This window comes from Sphaerodactylus townsendi, linkage group LG02 (genome assembly GCF_021028975.2).
Source record: "Sphaerodactylus townsendi isolate TG3544 linkage group LG02, MPM_Stown_v2.3, whole genome shotgun sequence".
In the NCBI taxonomy this organism is placed as follows: domain Eukaryota; kingdom Metazoa; phylum Chordata; class Lepidosauria; order Squamata; family Sphaerodactylidae; genus Sphaerodactylus; species Sphaerodactylus townsendi.
The window spans coordinates 140,904,495-140,925,592 of NC_059426.1; the positions used below are offsets into that span (position 1 = coordinate 140,904,495).

General features: G+C 42.2%; 2 protein-coding genes across 3 annotated transcripts; one reads left to right on the forward strand and one right to left on the reverse strand.

The window, feature by feature from the left end:
* The first annotated feature begins 50 nt into the window (after positions 1–50).
* On the forward strand, positions 51–11,231 carry GEMIN2 (gem nuclear organelle associated protein 2). Of its 2 annotated transcripts, XM_048486222.1 has the most exons (10): positions 52–227; positions 1,740–1,824; positions 3,300–3,389; positions 4,352–4,411; positions 4,694–4,807; positions 4,921–4,965; positions 5,722–5,790; positions 7,617–7,727; positions 8,124–8,182; positions 10,737–11,231. In XM_048486222.1, exons 1-10 carry the CDS (start codon positions 55–57, stop codon positions 10,774–10,776), a joined length of 846 nt encoding a protein of 281 aa, XP_048342179.1. In that variant the 5' UTR covers positions 52–54; the 3' UTR covers positions 10,777–11,231. The 2 variants fall into 2 exon arrangements, with proteins under 2 accessions (XP_048342180.1, XP_048342179.1); XM_048486223.1 differs by lacking the exons at positions 4,921–4,965; positions 5,722–5,790 and having other exon boundaries at positions 51–227.
* Positions 11,232–12,780: 1,549 nt separating this feature from the next.
* TRAPPC6B (trafficking protein particle complex subunit 6B) lies at positions 12,781–20,556 on the reverse strand. The gene is made up of 6 exons (XM_048486215.1): positions 20,094–20,556; positions 19,388–19,455; positions 17,394–17,511; positions 16,530–16,613; positions 15,242–15,335; positions 12,781–13,808 (listed from the first exon to the last, which is right to left on the reverse strand). Exons 1-6 carry the CDS (start codon positions 20,187–20,189, stop codon positions 13,777–13,779), a joined length of 492 nt encoding a protein of 163 aa, XP_048342172.1. The 5' UTR covers positions 20,190–20,556; the 3' UTR covers positions 12,781–13,776.
* Between the last annotated feature and the right edge of the window lie 542 nt (positions 20,557–21,098).

Sequence of the window (21,098 nt, forward strand, 5' to 3'; positions counted from 1 at the left end):
GCGCGGGTTTTGCATTTCGGTCGCAGCCGTGCCGTCATGGGCGTCTTTTTGCACATGCGTTTTGCATTCCCTGTCGAAGAGCGTTCTGCTGCTGGGAGGGCTGCGATGGAGTCGACTGTCGAGGAATTGATGCCCTGCCTTTTGCCTGTGGAGGACTGTGACATCCCGGAGGATTTCGACCCTACCGTGCCCCCCAGGACACCCCAAGAGTATTTAAAGCGGGTTCAGTAAGTGGGTCGAGAGTCTGCAGGGTTGGGAAAGGGGCTGCCCGCCCCCGGGTGAGTGGAAAGAGCGGGCTGGGTTTGATCGGACCCTCCTTTTGGAGACGGCCATGCAGCTGTCCCATACCGATGCTAAGGGTTATCTGGATCGGATCGCCCCTTCTAGTACACCCACAGTTTCCTTATGGTTCAACGGGGCAGCGCTTCCCTTGATAAACAAGCGCGTTAGGTTCTGCCTGGGTTTGGCACTTAATATCACTATATGATCTTAATGAAGAATGTGGTTGTTATATGCTCAAGGCTTGTGGAGTGAAGGTACATTTATTTGCCTTAGTAGCCATATTCTGCTTATGTTCATCTTTTAGCATTGCTTGTCTGAAGATGCTTGCCAGTAGTATTGCATCCTTAAATAAATGGAGATAAAATCTAGTGAACTTAATGCAGTGCAGGTGCCCTTTTTTCTGAGATTCACTCTGTGCTAGCAGGCATCCATTTGATCAGCTGCAGAAGGTTTTCAGAATATTACATGTGGTGGCATTAAGAACACTTTAGTCCTATGGTGAAGGATTCTGATTCTCTAATCTCAGTCACAACCTGTTCTGCCACTAGACAGAAAACAGCCTGGAAATAAAGCTGCTTCAAGAAAAAAAAAGAGAACAAAAACTGAATCCCACAAGAAAAGCTAGATTTTAAAAAATAGAAGTAAAGACTTTATGAGAAAGATTTTATTGCCTTCAAAACGTCTGCTGCAGGTCTGTGAATCCAAACCTTCCATTATTTACAAGGTCATAAGAATGTGGACAGCTAGAATTCAAGCCATATGTTCATCAGCAAGAGTTTAGAAATAATTATGAGAGAGTGCTCTCAGGGCAGAGTTGCTGTCTCCAAGTGAAGTTTTTGTTTGCATGAACATAAATGATGTGAAGAAAGTTTTAGCTGCTTTGCTTCTGTCTCTCATTTGGTATTTAAAAACAGCAGGGTCAGAAAAAAAAGATGGCACCCCCTACTGAGAACTGGGCAGATAATAGCTGACAGATCAGTGTTCCAAATAAGATTCTTGTTGAAAGTTTAAGCTTTGAGAGTTCATGCTGCAGTACAGCAAACAAATTGTTGGGAATATTGGTGTATAGAAAATATAGTTTGGTTTTAATTTGTCAGTACTGATTCTGTTTGTTATGGTCACTATCAAAAAGTCCAGATTCTATCAAAGGCTCATTCCGCATGGGCCAAAAACAGCAGTGTGAAAATGGTGTAAAAGGGTTTATACCGTTTTCACACCATTTTCACATCACTGTTTTTGGCCCATGCGGAATCTGCCAAAGAGAAAGCAGTACAGAAGGTCTGTGGCAGGCCAGCTGGGACAGAAGAGTAGTTGTGGTAATTAAAAGTCATTTTGTGGTGTTAGTCATGTAAAAGAATCTCTTCAGATGTGAAAAATACAAGCATTCTTAGATAATTTCTGTACTAAATTGGAAGACATTTTTTAAAAAATAGGACGTTTGTTTTCTTGTTTTGTAGGATTGAAGCTGCAAAATGCCCAGATGTTGTTGTGGCCCAGATAGACCCCAGAAAACTGAAAAAGAAACAGACAGTGAATATTTCAGTAAGTTCTGAGGAAATGTAGTGACAGCATTTCTTTTGCATGTTTCAAGGAGCTCCTGGCAGCAGTAAACATTGAGATTCTCTCTCCTCATTGAAGTTTCTCAACAGCAGTGACTCATCCAAGTTCACACAATGAGCTTCATAGCTGAGCAAAGATTGGTACACTTTTGCCCTGAACCATCTTACTCTGGCCCTCTAGCCCCTATACCATAATGTTCTTTGTTCATTTAAGACTGGACTGTGGTGGAAACATAATGAGAGAACAAAACTTCAAGGTTTGTTCTGCAAGATTACCTTATCCAAATTGCACAAAAGTTTTACAGGATTACCAGTAGCAAAAACAGAGTTCATGTAAATTGGTATCTAGTCTTACAGAACAAACTTGGAATTGCAGGAATTGCAGTAATGCTGGTAAATCTTAAAGGTGTTGCAAGGGTGCATCCATGTAGTACAAACAATTGTTGAATACAACTCTGAATCAACATTTTCACTGCTGCTGGGGTTTTGGTTACTAATCAATTTTCACTTGATGTCCACTATAGTCATTGCTTCTCTTCTCTCTGAATCTGTAAATTTAGCCATAAATAATGTTGACTGGGTCAGGGTGTACAGATTTTAGCTAGTTATTTCTACTAATTATTCTAGCTAGCAAGGCCAGGCTTTCTCATATCTTGATCCACAGAGGCAAAACAAATGCAATGCATGGCAAACTGGTTTTATAAGGGGAGGAGTTCTAGACAAGGTGATATGCTTTGGAAGCAGCCCTTTCTCTCTGACTCTTGTCCTACCTAGCATGTGATATAGCCTGCCACCATTTTGAAAGAAGTACACTCTGCATTGTGTGGATTTTCCAGCCATACAACCTAGGAAACCCACAACAACCTAGTGATTCTGGCCGTGAAAGCCTTCAAAAGTACACTCTACCTCTGCCCATGAATCTGGCCCCAGTGTGTGCTAAAGTCTGTCCCTGTTGGTTGTGACTTTGGATGGCTATGAATTGCTATAGCAACCATATTTTATTTTATTTATAGACTGCCTTTTAGCTGAGACTCAAGGCAAATTACACCATTTAAAAAACAATCCAATCAGGTGACAAAAGACCTCCAATAAATAGTACAGTAGAACTAGAACTGCAGAATTGGAAAACAGTGCAACAGAAAGTATAACAGACTGTCTAAGACATGGCATACCATAATACAGAAAGTGGGTTTCAAAAGTAGAAGACAGTGCTGTGGAACTCTTGAGTGTTTCATCTACTTCCATGTGATTTAAATTTTCCCATCTTATCTACAGTGAATCAACTTGTTGTGTGACCTTACAGCCCTCTCTCTCTCTCTCTCTCTCTCAGCCTAATTTACTTCAAGTGTTGTAATGACCAGAGAAAATGCAGTAGTATTAATGCATGGGTCAAAAGAGAACCTCAGAATTTATATTGTCAATCATTAATAACTTAATTAATCCCCTTTCTTTTCATAGCTCTCGGGATGCCTCCCTGCCCCTGAAGGATATTCACCAACTCTGAGATGGCAGCAACAACAAGTGTCTCACTTTTCTGCTGTTCGCCAGGTGACTCTCTTTTTCCTACTCCAGCCCTGAAGCCATTCTTACTTGGAAGGTGCCTAATCTCATAATACGCATTTTCAAGAGAGTCACTCATTACTTTGTATTGTCGAAGGCTTTCACGACCGGAATCACTTGGGTGCTGTGTGGTTTCCGGGCTGTATGGCCGTGTTCTAGCAGCATTCTCTCCTGACGTTTCGCCTGCATCTGTGGCTGGCATCTTCAGAGGATCCTCTGAAGATGCCAGCCACAGATGCAGGCGAAACGTCAGGAGAGAATGCTGCTAGAACACGGCCATACAGCCCGGAAACCACACAGCACCCAACTCATTACTTTGTTTATGGAAACAAGGCTTTGGGAACCTTCACTTCTGTTTTTTTCTTGATATTGCAAAACTAATAAAAATCATGATGTTAGGGCTGGGATCCTGTACATTTTTTTCTGCTTGCACTTCTCTCCATCAGCTGCAGAGCCCACTCCTCTTGTGCTGGACGCATATTGGCTCCTTAAAAGACAGTGTTGCATGAGCAGAAGTGTGCTGCGTAACAGCACTGCCTCAGGAGTGACGAAAGAGGTGTACAAGTCAAAAGAAAGTTTAGGAGGTTCATCATTTGATGAAAGCATCTTAGTTGGTACATTGAACATGTTGTTGGTGGAATTAGGCGGATTATTATTTTTTTATAAACTTGCACCTGAGTAAAAACAGTTCTGAAGAAAAAGGGATCATTTTATTTTTAGGTAATATGTCTATTACAAAGAGTCTGTGAGTGAAAGGGATACCTCTCCTCATGCCATTTGCCACTTGTGTAAATATCAGTATTTTTAATTGGGTTTTAAATATCTACTTGATTAATTGGGGGCACCTTTAGAATTGGTCAGAAGGCTTTTAATCAGTCAATCTGAATAACCGTACTAAACGCCAAAACCGTAGAGAAAATTTTCTAGATTTTACTTTTTCAATTTTCCAGAGTGTGAACAAACACAGGGACCACTGGAAGTCCCAGCATTTGGACAGTAACGTTACAATGGTGAGTATAATTTGACATTGTAATCTTGATCAACAGATCTCTTGCTCAGGAATAATGCAGAGCAAGCTGTCTTGAGAACTACAGCCCCTTCTGGAACATTTCTTTTTTTCTTCTCATTTAGTAATGCTGAGATACTACCACAGTACAGTATCTTATTGTAAACTAAACATACAGGATTAACATTTGTGTGTGAGGGTATTTCATGTAACCTTGGGGGAGGGGGCCCGCAATATTTTGTTTTATTAAAATAAGAAAAACATCTTGTTTGCTTGCTGCCCTCAGCCCAAATCAGATGACGAAGAAGGCTGGAAAAAATTTTGTCTGGGTGAAAAGTTGTATTTAAATACAGGTGTTCAAGTATCCAATGATGAAAATCAAGGAATTGATTATGTACAGGTGAGTAGCAAGCACAAAAGTTGCTAGCCTGTACATCTACAATTGATTTAGATTTCCTACGAATAATTTTGTATCTTAACGAATTCTGATGATTTCCCCCTCCCCACCCCCAGGTTGGCTTTCCTCCACTCCTGAGCATTGTTAGCAGAATGAACCAGGTATCTCTGTTACTGTCATTCTTAAGTGGGGTTAGTGGCAAGGTCTTTGTAGCTCTTCTGCTACTTATGTAGACATCCTTCCATAAGGGTAGTCTGGTGCACATGATAGTGCCACTTAGACATGGAACACGTGAGCACGCAGGCCTTACTTTCACACAACAGCCTTGTCATCTGCAGGGGCAACTGCTCAGTCTCCTTCTGTCCCAATTAGTGGGGAGTGAGAGTTTGTGCAGGCACTTCATTGGTGCCGTTGTCTCTGCAGATGATCAGGCTGTCACATGGAGCCAAGAACGAGGCCCACACGCTCACTGTCTCTCCTCATATGTTTGGTGAATGCAAGCTAATACTTGCAAAAATTATATATAGTGTCATACAGATAAGCTTGATGAAAATCATAGTGTGATTATAATTTACCCAAAATGATTTTTACATCTGTATGTATCTAGGACTATTTGTCCCTTGTAGTTTGATCCTCCAGTTTGTGGGCCAATGGAAAAAATGTTTAGGGTAGACTCTGCCAGCTACTACCTCATAAGATAACCAAATATGAAACTGCATTGGAGTCAGTAGCTTTGCATGTGAACCTAAGTAGAGGTTGCTATTTATTTAAATACCTGGTTTCTGGATTACTCCCTAGTGTTTATGTGAAACATCAGATACAAGTATAGTTCTTATCTGATAATGCAATACAAGGACTATGAGGAAGCGTTCCTATAGAGAACTGTTTTTCATAGCTTCTTCTTTTCTTCTTAAAAGGCAACAGTAACCAGTGTCTTGGAATATCTGATAAACTGGTTTTCGGAGAAGGAATTTACTTCAGAACTGGTACCTTTTACTTCATGTGTTCATGTTGAAAAGCAAACTATCCCACTTGAAGCTTAGCTGAATTAGAAATATTAGAATTAGAAATTAATTAGAAATATTTTAGAAATTAATTATTTTGGAAATTAATTAGAAATATTTGATCGCTTGCTTTGTTACTACATCCCTACCCCCACTTTTCATCCATCATGAAACAGAAGGAGACACTCATGAGAGTTACAGGCACTGACTAGACCCAGAACTGTTGAGCCTCAGCAAGATTCTTGGACCACAGGCCTTCCAACCATACTATGGAGCCCAGATGCACTTTCAGTCAGTCAGTAGGCCATTATGCACCAGGTCACTGCTGTGCGGCAAGGGCAAATGTCTGTTGCAGCAAGATTTCTTGTATGGATGTATTTCCCTGAGCCCCACTTTCAGTTTCCATTCTCCTCACACTAAGTCACACCACTTTCCGCATGACTTTAATTTTCTTCGCTGCCAGAGTGGGGGAGATTTCCCAGCGAGCACAGCATTGCCTGAACATTTTCCCTAGGCCCAACCCCAGCCCCTCCCACTCCCTCACACACCTCTCCCCTTCCCCCTTTTCAGATTTGCTAATACTTCAGTTTTTGTTATTTAGTATATTGATATATAGATATATCGATATCAACAGAGAAGCACTGCAAAATTGCTGTTTTTTATTGCATTTTATGTTTGTGTGTGAGGAAGAGAGATATCAGTTCTAGGACTTATTTCTCTTCTCCAGCACAGTGTGGTTCAGTGAATTGCCCTGCCTCTTTCTTTTTTTGAGGGGGGCGGGTTACAATATCAATACAACTGAAATTACAGGTGTATTGATATAAGTTCAATTTAAAGGGTTTTACCTTTAAGAGGTACCTTTATCTTGCAATTACCGAATGTGATGGGATCTGTGCCTTTAAGAGGGAGGTAATGGGTGGAGTTAAGAGAACCAGGAAAAGCAGAAGCTGTTAAGACTTCAGCAAGCAGCTGCAGGGCATGGTTCCTTGCATGTAAACAGAGAAACACAAGGAGACTACACTACAGCCCCACTGAACTGCTAAGAGCCCCAAGGGAAGAGTTCCATGTATAATGGGCCAGTAGGTCTCTTTTAGTGAAATGCCTGCTTAGCAGTTAGTGGAATTATATGGTCTTGCTGACATGCCATTAACCAGCAGTACATTTTTCTGAATCAGTTTTCTGTATTTTAAGTTGATTTATCTTTTAAGAAAGCATGGTCCTTCTCTACAGATATGATTACTTGAACTCATAGAAACCTAAGTAGATATTGTTGACTCCAAAAATGAAACGTAAGTTGCTTAATATAGCAGTCATGAAGAAGGAACCTGTATGCTCCATGTTTGCAGTTAAGAACTTTGTGCACAACCCAGCTTGCCTGAATAGGTGTGCTAAATTAGACGTAGTTATTTTTTTGATATTTATACCTAAATAGCAGCTTACAGCTTTGTTCCTCCTTTCCTCAATTTTATCTTCACAATAACTCAGTGAGCCAGGTTAGGTGCAGGGACTGGCCAAGGGTCACCCAGCAAGCTTCCATGGCAGACTGGAAGTTTGAACCTGGGTCTCTCCCAGATCCTAGTGTGGTACTTTAATTGCTACATAAGACCATGCGTATCTACTATTTGGCATGGCCTTAAAAAACAATCATTTTTATTCTGGTGGATTAACTTGTGGGCAAAGTGATGTTATTGGGATTGATACGTTTGTGTATATGTTGAAGATAAAATTGCTCTTCCCCACTTTGTTCGGACAAAGTACCAGTAGTGAAACATTACTTTCAGGATGCACCTCCCATTAAATTCCTGTAGGGCAGATGGCTTTATGCTCTGCTGGCCTGTCTTGAAAAACCATTGTTACCAGAGGCTCACTCCCTAATTCGGCAACTGGCAAGAAGATGCTCTGAAGTAAGAGTTTTGGAGGTAAGCTGGCTCAGCAAATCACTGAATAAAATGAATTTAGAAAATACTCTCTAGTATGTAGGTGTCGTTCTACTCGGTTATCTCGGTTGTATAAATTTTTGTGTTTTTCATTTACCTTCCTTCTCTAAGTATCTAACCAGAATCATTCTGACTACCCACCTTGGTGTGTGACACTCACAGAACATTAACTGTATCAGATTAAGTTTTCTGAATATCTGAAACTAGTGTTACTCCATTTTATACATCAGTGAATATAGATAATCAGTTAGGTGGCTTTTGTTCACTCGCTTATCTTTGGGTTCATGGACATTTGCCAGATTTGTCCAGAATTGTGAATGTTGACATTCTCTAAACTTCAAATATATTCTGCATTAATTCTGCTTTCCTCTGTCGTAGGAGAACAAGAATGAAAATAGAGTATCAGCTCTGAACCTGTTAATTTGTTTAGTTGGCAGGTATGGAAGATACTGTATCTACTGGGTTGGCTATTTAAGGAAAGTAGGTGTGCTGTTCAGAGCTGTTGTTTTATCCAATAAACTGCTAGAAACTTGAGTGTTTGTACTCCCAAGGACCACAGTTGTACCTATGTAGCAGCACTGGCTTGGACCTTTGACTTGACCACTTAGAACAGGGGTCCCCAAACTACGGCCCGGGGGCCAAATGTGGCCCCCTGAAGGCATTTATCCGGCCCGCCAGGCATGGCGGCACTGGCTCCATTCATGTGCAGTGGGGGCTCGAGGGAGAGGAGGAACCGGCCCCAACGGGCTGTTGGATTGCAAAGGTAGCTACATTGATGGCACCCCCCCAAATCTTTTCCATGGAATTTTCTTCTTGACCCAGAGTTGGAAACCTTACATGTGGCAACGCCTGCTCCGCCCTTCCCTCTCCATGTGTTGCTCTCAGGCTTTCTGTTCCGCCTCACTTCCATTGGCATCAGCCAGGCTGGCGAATCGCTTCATTGCTAAGTTAGAGGAAAGAACCCAGGAAGATACCTGATCCCTCCCAAGTTGTTAGATGGAATGCTTCCATTGGGAAAGTTCTTGCTTTTTTTTTTTACTTGCATTGGGAAGGTATTCCACAGCCTCCCCAACAATATTTGGAACCCACTCTGTACTTGACATACTTTGGTCACTGTTCTAAAAATAGACCATGACAGAAAGGCTGAAAGGTGAAATCAAACATTTTACAATCATTTGTGCATAGGAATTTGTTCATAGCTTTTTTTTAGTCCGGCCCTCCAACAGTCTGAGGGACAGTAACTGGCCCTCTGTTTAAAAAGTTTGGGGACCCCTGACTTAGAATCATAGAGTTGGAAGGGATCTTCAGGGTCATCTGATTCAACCCCTGTACAATGCAGGAAATTCACAACTACCTTCTCCCGCCCCCCCTTCCCAGTGACCCTTGCTCCATGCCCAGATGGCAGAAAACCACCAAGATCTCTGGCCAATCTGACCTGGAGGGAAATTGCTTCCTGACCTCAAAGTGGTAATTGGCATTATCCTGGGCATGTAGGAAAGGGCAATGAGAGCCAAGCACTGATGCCCTCCCTCAAACAATCTGCCTAAGAATCAGCATCAGAATTGCTTTCAGATGGCCATCTAGCCTCTGCTTAAAAACCTTCAAAGGGAGAACTTGGATTTATACCCTGCTGTTCTCAACCATAATGAGTCTCAAAACGGCTTACAAACTCCTTCCCTTCCTCTCCCCACAGCAAAAGCCTCCCACCTCCCATCATTGTTAATCTGTGATCCAAAGTGACATGGATGATTCTGGGAAGGTTACTGTAGGCACCATGCACCAATAATCAACAGCAGCAACGACACTTAGGGATCCTTGAGCATTTTTCCTGGTGCATTAGATATAGAGTGTTTTGATCCCTGAGCAAGAGTGTGCTGTAAATTGGGCAGGACAATCTCACAAAGGAATTTAATTATAGAATTCAACCACTCCTTCACATGCCAGAAATACTTACTCTTATATGGCCAAAAGTAGGCCTTTTTGTTGCTTTAATTCTATGCTTAATTGTACCGGGACAGCAGCCATCCCTGGCTCCAAGGTAGGGGCCGCTGCCTGGGACTCAGGCAAGCCAGTCACCAGCGAGGCCCGCCCACCACCTCCTGAAGGCACTCCCAAAGAAACAGGCTGACCACATCCACCAGTCAAAGCAGGGAGGTGCCCCCAGGCCAAGCAACCACCTTCTCGCCTCCCCCAGCCGCCAGGAGAGCTGGGGAGCAACTCACCTTCAGCCTCAGTGAGGGGGAATAGGCGGTGGCAGATGCATCAGCCAAGCGGACCTTGGGCTGAAGCCGAGCAGGGTGGAAGGCTAGAGGACATCAGACTGTGGAGGACAGAGCAGTGGCCCGACACTGTAGAAGCAGGTGCCAGGCCGACAGAGGAACTAGGGAGGAGAGACCTGGGCAGATTCAGGCCCCATGATACCAGCCAGAGCAGGGAAGGGGGGTGGAGTCAAGGGAAGGTGCAGGAGGGGTGGGAGCCAAAAGAGGAATGGAAAAGGCAGGCAATGCTGCTGAGGAAGAGCAGGCTTGGCTCCGCCCCAACACCCTGACTGGTGGGGCAGAACAGTATCTATATAAAGGAAGGGAGAACCAAGGCCAAAGAGTAAGTTGGATCCACTCTTCCCAAGGCTGAGAAATTTTGTGGATCATGAAAGAGAGGCAACTGGTGAGTCCTCCCTCGCTTTTGAGCCCAACAGTGCGCTGGAGGACTCAACAAAAGAACAGATGAGAGAGGCCGCCCTGATCCTTGGGGCTGCCACATTAGAATAGCCACCTATTTGCTAGGCTGTATGGCCTTCTGTCTAGTCCTGAGCTTCTCTGGTTGTTGTTATTGAAGACAGTCAAATTTATTGTAATTCTGTCACTTGCTTAATACACCATTAGTCTGTTGAAGAAATGTACTTCTTGCATCTCTGACACATTCAAGTCTTATATGTAAGATTTTTTCCTATAACTTCTATTTTCATGAGTTTTCTCTCCTCCCCGCCACCAGGTACTTTGACCAGTATGACCTAGCTGATGAGCCATCTTGATAAAAGTCTGGAGAGAAAAGAAGCATGGACTATCCTAATAGTTTTGATGGAATGCTATGCCAATATAATCAACCAGCTCTTCTGTGACTTAAGGGTGAAGAACTCCAGCTGTGCCCTACCTTTCAACTTGACCTTGTTAGATTATATGACAAGTAGTTTAAAATGATTTTTGCAACAGTTGTTGATTTTAGCAACAGACTTAGCTTGAAAGAGGTCAACAACAGAGTGCCTAAACACTTTCTTGTAGACTCTTTTGCCAGCAAGCAGTTTGTGAGAACTGTATCCAGACTGAAAGCATCTAGGTTAAACTGTGGAAGAAAACTAATGAGCTTGTTTTTTTTTAAACACAGGTTTTTAAAGAATCAGATCTGTACAGATTCCTCCCCCTCCCCCTATCAGTTAAAGCAAAATTGTATAGGGCCATTTTAATATTTACAATAAAGGGGTTTTTTTAAGTTTCTTGAATTATTATTGGGAGCATTGACACCTGTTAAATCTTTGTACTGGTCCATGCTTTCTAAATAGATATGGTTCATAACATGAGCTAGTCAACATGCTTGGACTCTAATCAAACAACAGATCTTCCAAAGTTTATGATGTGTACTCAGGTTTGTTTCAAATCAACCAAACTTCTAACCCGCCTTCCCTCCCTAACTGATATTGCTGTTATAAAATTAACCACTTTATTCAGTGGATATAATAATACAGAAATATTACTATCAGGTCAACTCTTACTTAAAAAAATATCCTGAGCCCAGTTATGCTTATCTTAACTCCTTTGCCAATCACTGTTCATAGTTTGCCTTGAGTCCCTGTGCAGAAGGCAGACTGTAAATAATGTAAACACAATTGAATTACATTTTTAAAAATGAAATAGTGACAGAGAATGCCCAGAGTCACTCTATATCAACTTGATTGTGTTAGAAATTTCCAGTTGCTTTATTTCTGCTTTTCTAGCCCCGAATCTAGATTACTAATACTTTATTTCTCTCTTTTACTGTCATATTCTATATCATATCTTAAGCCAAAGGATAATAATAGCTAAAATTCAAGAATTTATCTGCTACAGCAGAGCTAGCAGCCATCTGGCTATATTTGCACTGCGCAATTTGGTAGATTGTGTTCAAAACAGCTCTTTGGATTTCCATTCAGTTCACGTACAGAATTTTCTTGTCATCAAGCAGGTCCCATTTGGTTTTGAAGACAGCTCGGCTGTACTTGTGAATATGAAGGAAGCAGGCAAATCTCTTCACAGAGAAATAAAGCTGTGCCCACAAGATATCGTTCTAGCTAGAAAAAAATGACAAGGCAATGGGTGTGAGCTGAAGCTAAGCAAAAGCTAGCAATGAAGACTGGTGAGACTGCAGAAAGCTCAGCATTGGAGCCATGATGCAGGAGGGAGCTTTCCTGCCACAGACTGATTTATGCCCTTTAATGGTCATAGAACTATCAGGAAAGCTGCAGAGTAATTACACCATGAATAGTCTTCAAAATGCAAGTTATAAGAGGAGTGTGTCAACAGGATCAATTTTTAGGGCAAAGCAGTACTCACACAGCCTCAAGATGGAAGCACTGCATCGGAAAGAGAGAGAAACTGAGACCCAGATGATGGAAATCATCCTAGGTAAATAACCTTGAAAAGAAGAAGAGTTTGGATTTATACCCAACCTTTCTCTCCTATAGGGAGAGTCAAGGTGGCCTACGAGCTCCTTTTCCTTCCTCTCCCCCCAACAGACACCTTGTGAGGTAGGTGGGGCTGAGAGAGTTCCAAAGAACTGTGACTAGCCCAAGGTCACCCAGCAGGAATGTTGGAGTGCGGAAACACATCTGGTTCGCCAGATAAGCCTCTGCCACTCTGGTGGAGGAATGGAGATTCAAACTCGGTTCTCCAGATTAGAATCCACCTGCTCTCAACCACTTCACAACGCTATGCAGCCATAATCTGGTTTGAGAGATCTGTGTAGTCTCCAGCAGCAAAAATAAAGTGGAGAGTGTTGTTGCATCTAGAAATCAACAAAATTTTATTGCAGCATAGCCTGTCATAGAGTTCACTTCTTCAGATGCATCTGACATGATCTCACATCTATAAAAGATGTTATATTCTATCTTGGAACATCCTATACAACAGATGCATAATCTTCTCCCACCCACTGCATAATAAAGAAAAGTATTCACAGACTATTTATGGAGATATTCCGCCCCAGTTCAGATCAGACTAGAAAGTGTATAAATTCTTAGTAAAACCTTTCAGTATATACAGGCCTGCTGTCACTTTTTAAGACAAAGTACATTAGTCAGCTTACAACATAAATGGAGGTTGTCCATATACAAATTGTGCATTGCCAAAGGCAGAGAGGCTACAGTGCCGTTCATCTCTACATAAAAGTCAAATTAAGAATTCTACCTTGACTTCCTACTCAGGAGGTCCTGGAGTAACTGCAGCTGATGTAAGCAAGAAATACAAATCAGGACCCTCACGGAAGAATTCATTTCAAGGGGAGAATTAAGATGAGAGCCCCCAATCATCTTTCACCCATCCTGAAAAAGATTGCTGTGGATTGACAAATGTTTCCATTCCAGGAAATCCCATTGTAGTAGATTGCTTACGTTAGCAATAAAATGGAACCCCCATCAGCAACTTCATAGCACTTCAAAAGATACTGGTAGTTTGGAGACTTACCCATATACAGGGCAGGTCAGAATAAATTCTGCACACTTGGCCAAAACAACAAACGCGAAATTCAAACATTGTATTTAATCAGATATCCCACCATTATTACATACTTACAAACTACATGTTCCTAGAAACATGCAGAAATGGGACATTACTAAAAATTTACAAGATTAACAGTCATCGGATAACAATCATCAGATAACTTGCATGTTTTAATGACTGGCAAAACATGTTTCACACAGATGGTATCTGCGTTAAACTGCAATTATGAATAAATAAACAATTTAAAGATATTACAGGGCAGGTGTTTTCTTCAACACATTTTTTTAAATCTTCTGTATCATCACCTGAAATTTACCTGTCAAAAGAAAAAACGAAAGAATTTATAAAGTATCTACTTTGCTTACCTGAAGCAACTATTTATCAAGTTCAAAAAAAGTTACCTGGGTCTATACTATTCTCTTGTACAATACATCCAGCCAAATCTGAGTTGGCTACATCTTTTGCAAGATTTGTAGCGCAACCCTAAACAGAGCTGAGCCCTTCGAAGTCAACTGAAGTCAATGGTCTTAGAAGGGTATAATTAACTCATAGAGACCACAGATGACGAGGAATTAAAGGCAAGAGATCAGTAGAAGTGGTCTGCCAATGTCTTCCTCTGGTTACCTTGGCCCGAAAAGTATCTGGCTGTCTTCAATAGAATGCTCTGGTGGAATGTTCTGTCAAACGAGACCAGCGCCGTAAAGGACTTCTTTCAATTCCGCAGGGCCTGCAAGACAGCTATTCCACCAGGCCTATAGTTGAGGGCAGCAGTGCGGTGTAATAGGCCTACCTTGGCTGGCTTCCTCATTCCCCTATCCTTTTTTTTTTTAGTCAAATCAAAGGGGGGCAGTAAGTTGTTCCAACCCTGGTTAAGTTTTTATTGCCATTTGTATGTTGTTTATTAGATGATGTCTTTATATTACTATTTCATATTGCATGCTATGTAATCTTATTGTACACCTATGTTGTGAGCTGCTCCGAGCCCGCTTCAGTAGGAGAGAGTGGAATATTAAATCAAAATAATAATAACAAAACCTGTATTGTCAAAGGCTTTTGCAGCTGGAATCAACTGGCTGTTGTGGATTTTCCAGGCTGCATGGTCATGGTCTAGTAGTTTCTGCTCCTAACATTTTCCCTGCATCCATGGCAAAAATGGGTGAAAGGAGCAAAAACTATTACACCACAGGCACACAACCTGGAAAACCCACTACAGTCAATAATAATAATAGCAACCTTAGACTTCATTGGAGTACACTGAAAGTGGATTGAAAGTGCATTATTCTGCAGGTGCAGAAGGGGTCTCAACATACAGAGAACAGACAAAGAAATCCATGATATCACATGCAAATTGAATTTTAGAAATATCTGGGGACCTCAGCCAAAGCCTAGTCCTTTTAACTAGTCTAAAAAAAATAACCTAACTGCCACTTTCCACTCTGGAATTCATCAGTTTATGCACAAAATATGGAAACTGCAGTTCAGAGACATTAAAGAGGCCTTTAAATACAAGCAAATTACTTGGGAGAGGAAGGCTTCTTGACATAGATCAGGACCTCAGTATGTCTTAATCCAGCCTTAATTGCTGTTGTGAGTCTTCCTTATAACACTCTTAACAGCAACAGTTTTATAGCAGCTGATAATCAACCGCTGGTCTCCCCAGTTCTAAAAAATGCACTGAGTAACAACTTCTTTATACTAAGGCACAGCTATATAAAAGCTTTTTTTTCCTCAGACCAAAAGGGCACTTACATGCAGGCATTGCTGAAACTTCTGCTGTCACAATACTCTTTATTCCCAAATTTGACAAAGCGCCTCTGATCAATCCACAAGTAAATGCCAAATACTGAAATGTAATAAATACATAAAGAATGGCTAAACAGGACTACATTTTTGCTTGTTGAGGTAGGACAGGTTGCTTCTGCCAGCCCAAAAAGTGAAGACTGAATTACATAATAACCTCATTACACATGCAAGAAGCAAAGATAGAAGGCCAATGAGCAGATCTCTTTTATTAATACTAGCATGCATACAAAAATATGAACCAAACCACTAATGTATACTGAACAGGAGAAGCTATGTAAAATATACTTCCCCTCCAATATTTATCTGCATAATTTGCAATAATCTTTTTCCACATAGCATATATGAAGATACGAAAAACATTCTGAACAACACTGCTAGCTTATTAATGATCAAGGTGAACTTTTGCCCTCTCCAGTTTTGAGAAGAATTCTCTGCAGGTATTCATTGTCATTCTTAATGGGGGGGGGGGGGTGTCATTCTAATGGAAACCTCTTCAACATCTATACCAGTGGTGGCGAACCTATGGCACGGGTGCCAGAGGTGGCACTCAGAGCCCTCTCTGTGGGCACGCATGCACAGAGTTCGTCATGTGATAATAGTGTAATTATTTCAGGGAGATTATTAGCATTAAACCTAAGACCTAGTTTTGGGGAAGCAGTGTAGGTAACCTGGTTAAGCGCTGCTAAACCCTACTGATTTTCATGGGAAGAACTAAAGCGTGATCCTTTACCTGGGAGTAAGCTCGATTGCTGGCAATGGGGCTTGCTTCTGAGTAAACCCTCCTAGGGTTGTGATTCACCCATTCGAAGCGTTGCACAGTTGCTTCAAAGCAAAGCCACCGACTACCACCAAGCTTACTCCCGAGTAATGCGCACCTTGGAGCCAACCGTTTTTCTATACTAAAACCTCAGTATTCAGGTTAAATTGTCATGTTGGCACTTTGCGATAAATAAGTGGGGTTTGGGTTGCAGTTTGGGCACTCGGTCTTGAAAAGGTTCGCCATCACTGATCTATACAGATCTTTAGACACCAATGCATGCAAGTCAGTGCAGGTGTTGTGTCCAACACAAGGACAATAAATGTGCAGAAGGGTCAGGGACAGTGTGATCAAGACCGCCCCCCCCCCGCCCCCCCATGCATAGAAAATATTTTGTTCATAAAGCTTATGTTTCAACTCATTAGGAAGTTTGTATCCACTATTACTAACCTCAATAGGCTATGATGCAATACCTACCTTGGGTGCATGTTCCAAATACTGTTTACCAGCAGACATTTGAGTCAGGAGACGGAATTTGTTGTCCTGGAGTACATAGATGCCCTACAAAAATGAATAATCATCTCCATTTCAGACAGAAGACATGACTACTCACAGAAGAATGATACGCTAACATGCCAATCCAGCTACAAATCATAGGCACGTGGACCATTTTCCTAGCTGGTTGGAGGAATGGAGCATACAGAGACCTCTATACATGCATGCCCTTGTCAAACTACATTTGTGTTTATTAATTCACACTCACACACCCCAACTCAAGATAAACCACTCTCAGAATTACTACTTTTAAAGCTTTTATGAAGTTTAGACAAATGACTGTACAAACACCACCATTTTATATCATTTCTTGGGGGGGCACAGTAGTGGATATAATGCATTTAACATGTATGTGAGCTAACCCATCAATAATTGTCAGTTTATCTTTGTCTCGTATTTACCCTGCAGTTATTCTAAACAGTCCTCCATAAATTGTTGCCAGGTTGATTATGATATATATATATTTTACTGCATGTAATTCTTCCTTGACTTATAAGATCCTCAGTCTATGTTCCATTTTACATACTTGCCTTGCTTTCCAATTTTGTAACTGGGATACAAATACTATTCTTCAAATAGAAAATGACTAGAATGCAGTTCCATAACATGAGTTTGCTGAAATCTCTGCTCTAAATCTATAATTTTATCTCAGAGTTAAAATCAATACATTTATCTTTCAAGCTCAGCTCAGTATATATAATCACAACTTTCTCCTTTTCAGACTTTGTATAGATGTGCAACATGCCCAGCTGCTCTACATATTCCATATTTTTACAATATTAATACCTGATGGTTGGTCCTAAGGTTATCAATTTGCTTTTTGAAAACAGTAGTCCAAAAATCTTTGCAAATAAACTTCATTATATCTAATTCATCCTTGAATCTGGCAGTATCTTTAGTAAACCTAAGAGAAATCAATTCAGAGCAGAGACATTTGGTTAATTATCTTGAAGTAGTCAAATACAATAATGCTTGTTGGTAACAAAATAACCTTTGACCCAATAGACACGCCACTTATGTAAAGCAGCTTCTATCAGAATGTCACAAATTTGTCACCACCCCCTAAAATGCTGCTCCTGACAGACACGTAACAACATCCACTTTAACTCCAGAAACACCATGGCCATGGAAAGGGAGATCTGATGCAGTAGGGAAGAAACTAATGAAAGCTGAGCCCCTCACATCCATTTCATTCACTGGATCCAGGCCTAGGTATAGAAGAAATCATAGGGCTTTCCTGAAAAGCATGGGTACAATCCAGAGAACATTTAACATCGATTCCACACTGATTTCAGTGGGAGATAGCTGAGAATTTAATGGCCTCCAGTGGGGCTGAAAGAGTTTGGCATGGCCTTGTGCCGGAGCATTTGCCCCCTCCAGCGCCTAAGCGGCAGCCCCACCAGTACAGAAAACAAACACACCAGTCCCTCAGGTCTGCTGCAGTGAAGCCTAAAATGGTTGCTGCTGTGCAGCTGCACTGGAGGATGAGCTGGGGCATTTCCAGGTGTGAAGTCAACTATAGTCAGCTCCCAGCTGGGCTTTTGTGCCATGGATACCACAGCTGGGACCCCTGACTTATGCCTCCCCAAAGGGTGGTGTAATTCCATTTAGCCCCGTGGAGATCTTTTGGTGTCCACTGAGGTTATTTTGTTTTTTCTGCCTCCCCATGCCACCCCCAGCTGTCTTGGGCTTTGGATGGGGCTGGAGCTCTCCTATGAAAATTCTGGGGGTAAGAGACTCTAGGAAAATTATGGCAACCCTATTGTCAGCAATAAAGCCCACTGAAATGCAAAACCACGTAAACAGCTGGGGTTCTGCTGGAAAACTGTTGGTGGGTTTGAGGAGGCCCATGCCTTTAATTGCGTGGGCTAACCCCTCTTGCCTTTCTTCCCCCCTTGGCCCTGTGTCACCAGTTCCCTCCTCATCCTTTTCCCAGACACCTGCATCAGCATGCTAGGGTTAATAGTGCCCACCAAGGGGGGGGGGGGTGACCCCTCTTGTATTTCCTACCCCCTCAGTCCCACGGGGAGCAGCTGACACCTGTGCCTGTTCCTCCTCAGTCAGCTGCAAATGGAACCGTGACTGTAATTATTCAGCAGTGGGGGAGAAGGGCAAGTGCGAGAGCAGTGAGATAGTGAATAAACTGTCACATTGTTTTGTTTGTGTGGTTTTTACCTGTTCTGTGTAAGCCCTGTCCACAAGCCATGTGTGCATGGTGATAGGCTGGAAGTGAGTCATCTCCACCAAGGGTAGCCTTTTATATAATAGGATAGTTACTACAGCTACTTTCATTAATTTTTTTTACCCATACACTATGTAACAACAGTTGGGATACCATTAACTGTGCTTACTTCTTTTTTTCAAAACAACTTTAAATTAGTTCCATTGTATTATTATAAGTTGTTTTGTTTTTCATTGTTGCCTTACAATAGAGATCCCCAACATGGTGCCCACTGATGTTTTCTGGCCCACACTTGCTTCTTCCCCAAAGCAATGAGCCAGTCCTATCCTTCATTCATTTCAAAGGAGTAGAAGGTGTTTCAGAAGAGCCCAGGAAACATCCTTTTGTCTCACCATTTTTCTTCTTCAAGCGAGTCCTATTTCACAATAACACACATCAGACTACTAGAAGCCTATAAATCTACCCCCTAATTTTTTTTTTATTACACAAAGTATACAGCATCTTTCAAAAGCTTTCCTCATGGCATTCTAAAAAAGACATACAGAACCAGGTGGAATATTTAAAGACAAACTATGTATGAAAAGGAGGTTCCACTCACCTTTCTATTAATCCTTGTCCTACTCTAAACCCCATGTTCTCCAGTTTTGTGATGCACCGTCCATTTTCCTGAAAGTACAAAAACCGCAATCCTGTATCAAATCTACATAAAATCTATTTTTCAACTATTTATTACATTTCAATCCTGTGTTCCCTACAAAAAGTGGAGGGCAGCGTGCATTTATCCACAAAGCAACCCTGAGGTTAGATTGTGAGAGTGACTGGAACCTGTGACCTGTGGCCTGTGGGATTCCATGGACGTTTGAACCCATGTCTCCTACAATTCCAGAGCAATCCTAAACAAAGTTTCTTTATTTACTTTCCTCATTATCCAAGTTACACCCTTCCAAATCCACTGAAAGTAACAGGATGAAACAAAAAAAAAAAACACCCAACACCCCTAAAAGGATGTTGACCACATCTTGCAGCAGAAAAGCAAGCAACGACCATGGGGCATTAGGACTCAGAATCCCAACAGATCTGGTGAAACTAATCCATGGTAACAAAGCAATAAGATCCGTTGGGGACACCTTAAGACCAGGCAAATCCTTTGTGGCAAAAGCTCCCGCAGCCTGTCGACTGGGGCCTTCACGCCACAGCCGCTGTGCCATAAGCCTGCAGCTCCCGTCCACCCCACACCAGAGTCTCTACAGCCTCCTCCTTTTCCTCCCACAAACCGGGAGCGCCGGTCTCAGCCCTTCACTCACCCCGTCGCCTTGTTCCGCGGCGCGGTACAGCCCAGAAACCATCTCGTTGTGCAGCAACAAGAAGAGCGCTTCGTCTGCCATCTCCGACTTGTTCATGGCGGACGCTTCCCGGTTGGAAAGGGACTCCGAGGGCTGCTCTTTCTCACACGACCCGGCAAGGCCAAACCGACCCTCCGCAAAAGCCCAGGCGGAACTGTCAAGGCAACCGCCGGCGGATCCCGGGGCGGGGTTTCTGCAAGAACCCGCCTCGGTTAGCCGGCGCTGCTGGGACGGAGAGCGCTGCGCTTTGCGCGCCAGGAGGCTTTGGAGAGGGGGGCGCAGGATCAAGTTGGATGGGTGGGTTCGGGACACGAAGCTGGGCGCTCTCTCTTGTGCAGCTCAGTCTCCTTCATCTTCACCGGACTCTCAAGGATACGTGCAAGTGATTTGCAGCCTTGCTGCAAGTACCATAGCTTTTCCCATTACTTTGATATCGCGAGATGGTGCGCGTATTGGTGTGAATGGTCACAGGTTTGGGGAGCGCTTTAAATGCTCGGAAAGATCTTTATATATACTATACGCTGTTATTATTGTAGTCATAAACGAAGGGAAACCTAAGTATCTGCCGTCCCTTCTCCAAGGTTGTCAGCATATAGAAGTGCTCGTAGATCTCGTTATCATCACATCCTAAGTATAACTGGTACACTTATGCTCGCTGTTTCAAATTAGCCATGCTTTCACAATGTAGAAAAGTACTCTCATAATGCACTTATTTGCTTTTACTTTTTGGAAAGGCACACAACTAAAATATTATAAACAAGCAGCTGAACAATGATTTCACTAGCTTGAATAAGCGGTGTGAATAGTGTAAATATTACAACCAGTTCTCTTAGACAGTGAACTTGCCTCCCCTTTGCATGCATTAGTAAATTCTTATTTAGATTTCATCAGTGTTCTTTATGCAGTTCCAAAGATTCAACTAGTACAGAATGTACTTGTTCATCTCTTAACTGGAGTGCTAAAAAG

Bases quoted from the DNA above. Each gene is read 5' to 3' on its own strand.
- GEMIN2 (XM_048486222.1), top strand. From the start codon at position 55: ATGCGTTTTGCATTCCCTGTCGAAGAGCGTTCTGCTGCTGGGAGGGCT. The intron at 3,390-4,351 runs GTGACTCTCTTT...TCAATTTTCCAG, and splicing joins ACTTTTCTGCTGTTCGCCAG to AGTGTGAACAAACACAGGGA. The intron at 8,183-10,736 runs GTATGGAAGATA...CCCCGCCACCAG, and splicing joins TTAATTTGTTTAGTTGGCAG to GTACTTTGACCAGTATGACC.
- TRAPPC6B (XM_048486215.1), bottom strand. From the start codon at position 20,189: ATGAACAAGTCGGAGATGGCAGACGAAGCGCTCTTCTTGTTGCTGCAC. The intron at 16,614-17,393 runs GTATTAATATTG...TCATTTTTGTAG, and splicing joins ACCTTAGGACCAACCATCAG to GGCATCTATGTACTCCAGGA. The intron at 15,336-16,529 runs GTAGGTATTGCA...ATTACATTTCAG, and splicing joins ATTTGGAACATGCACCCAAG to TATTTGGCATTTACTTGTGG.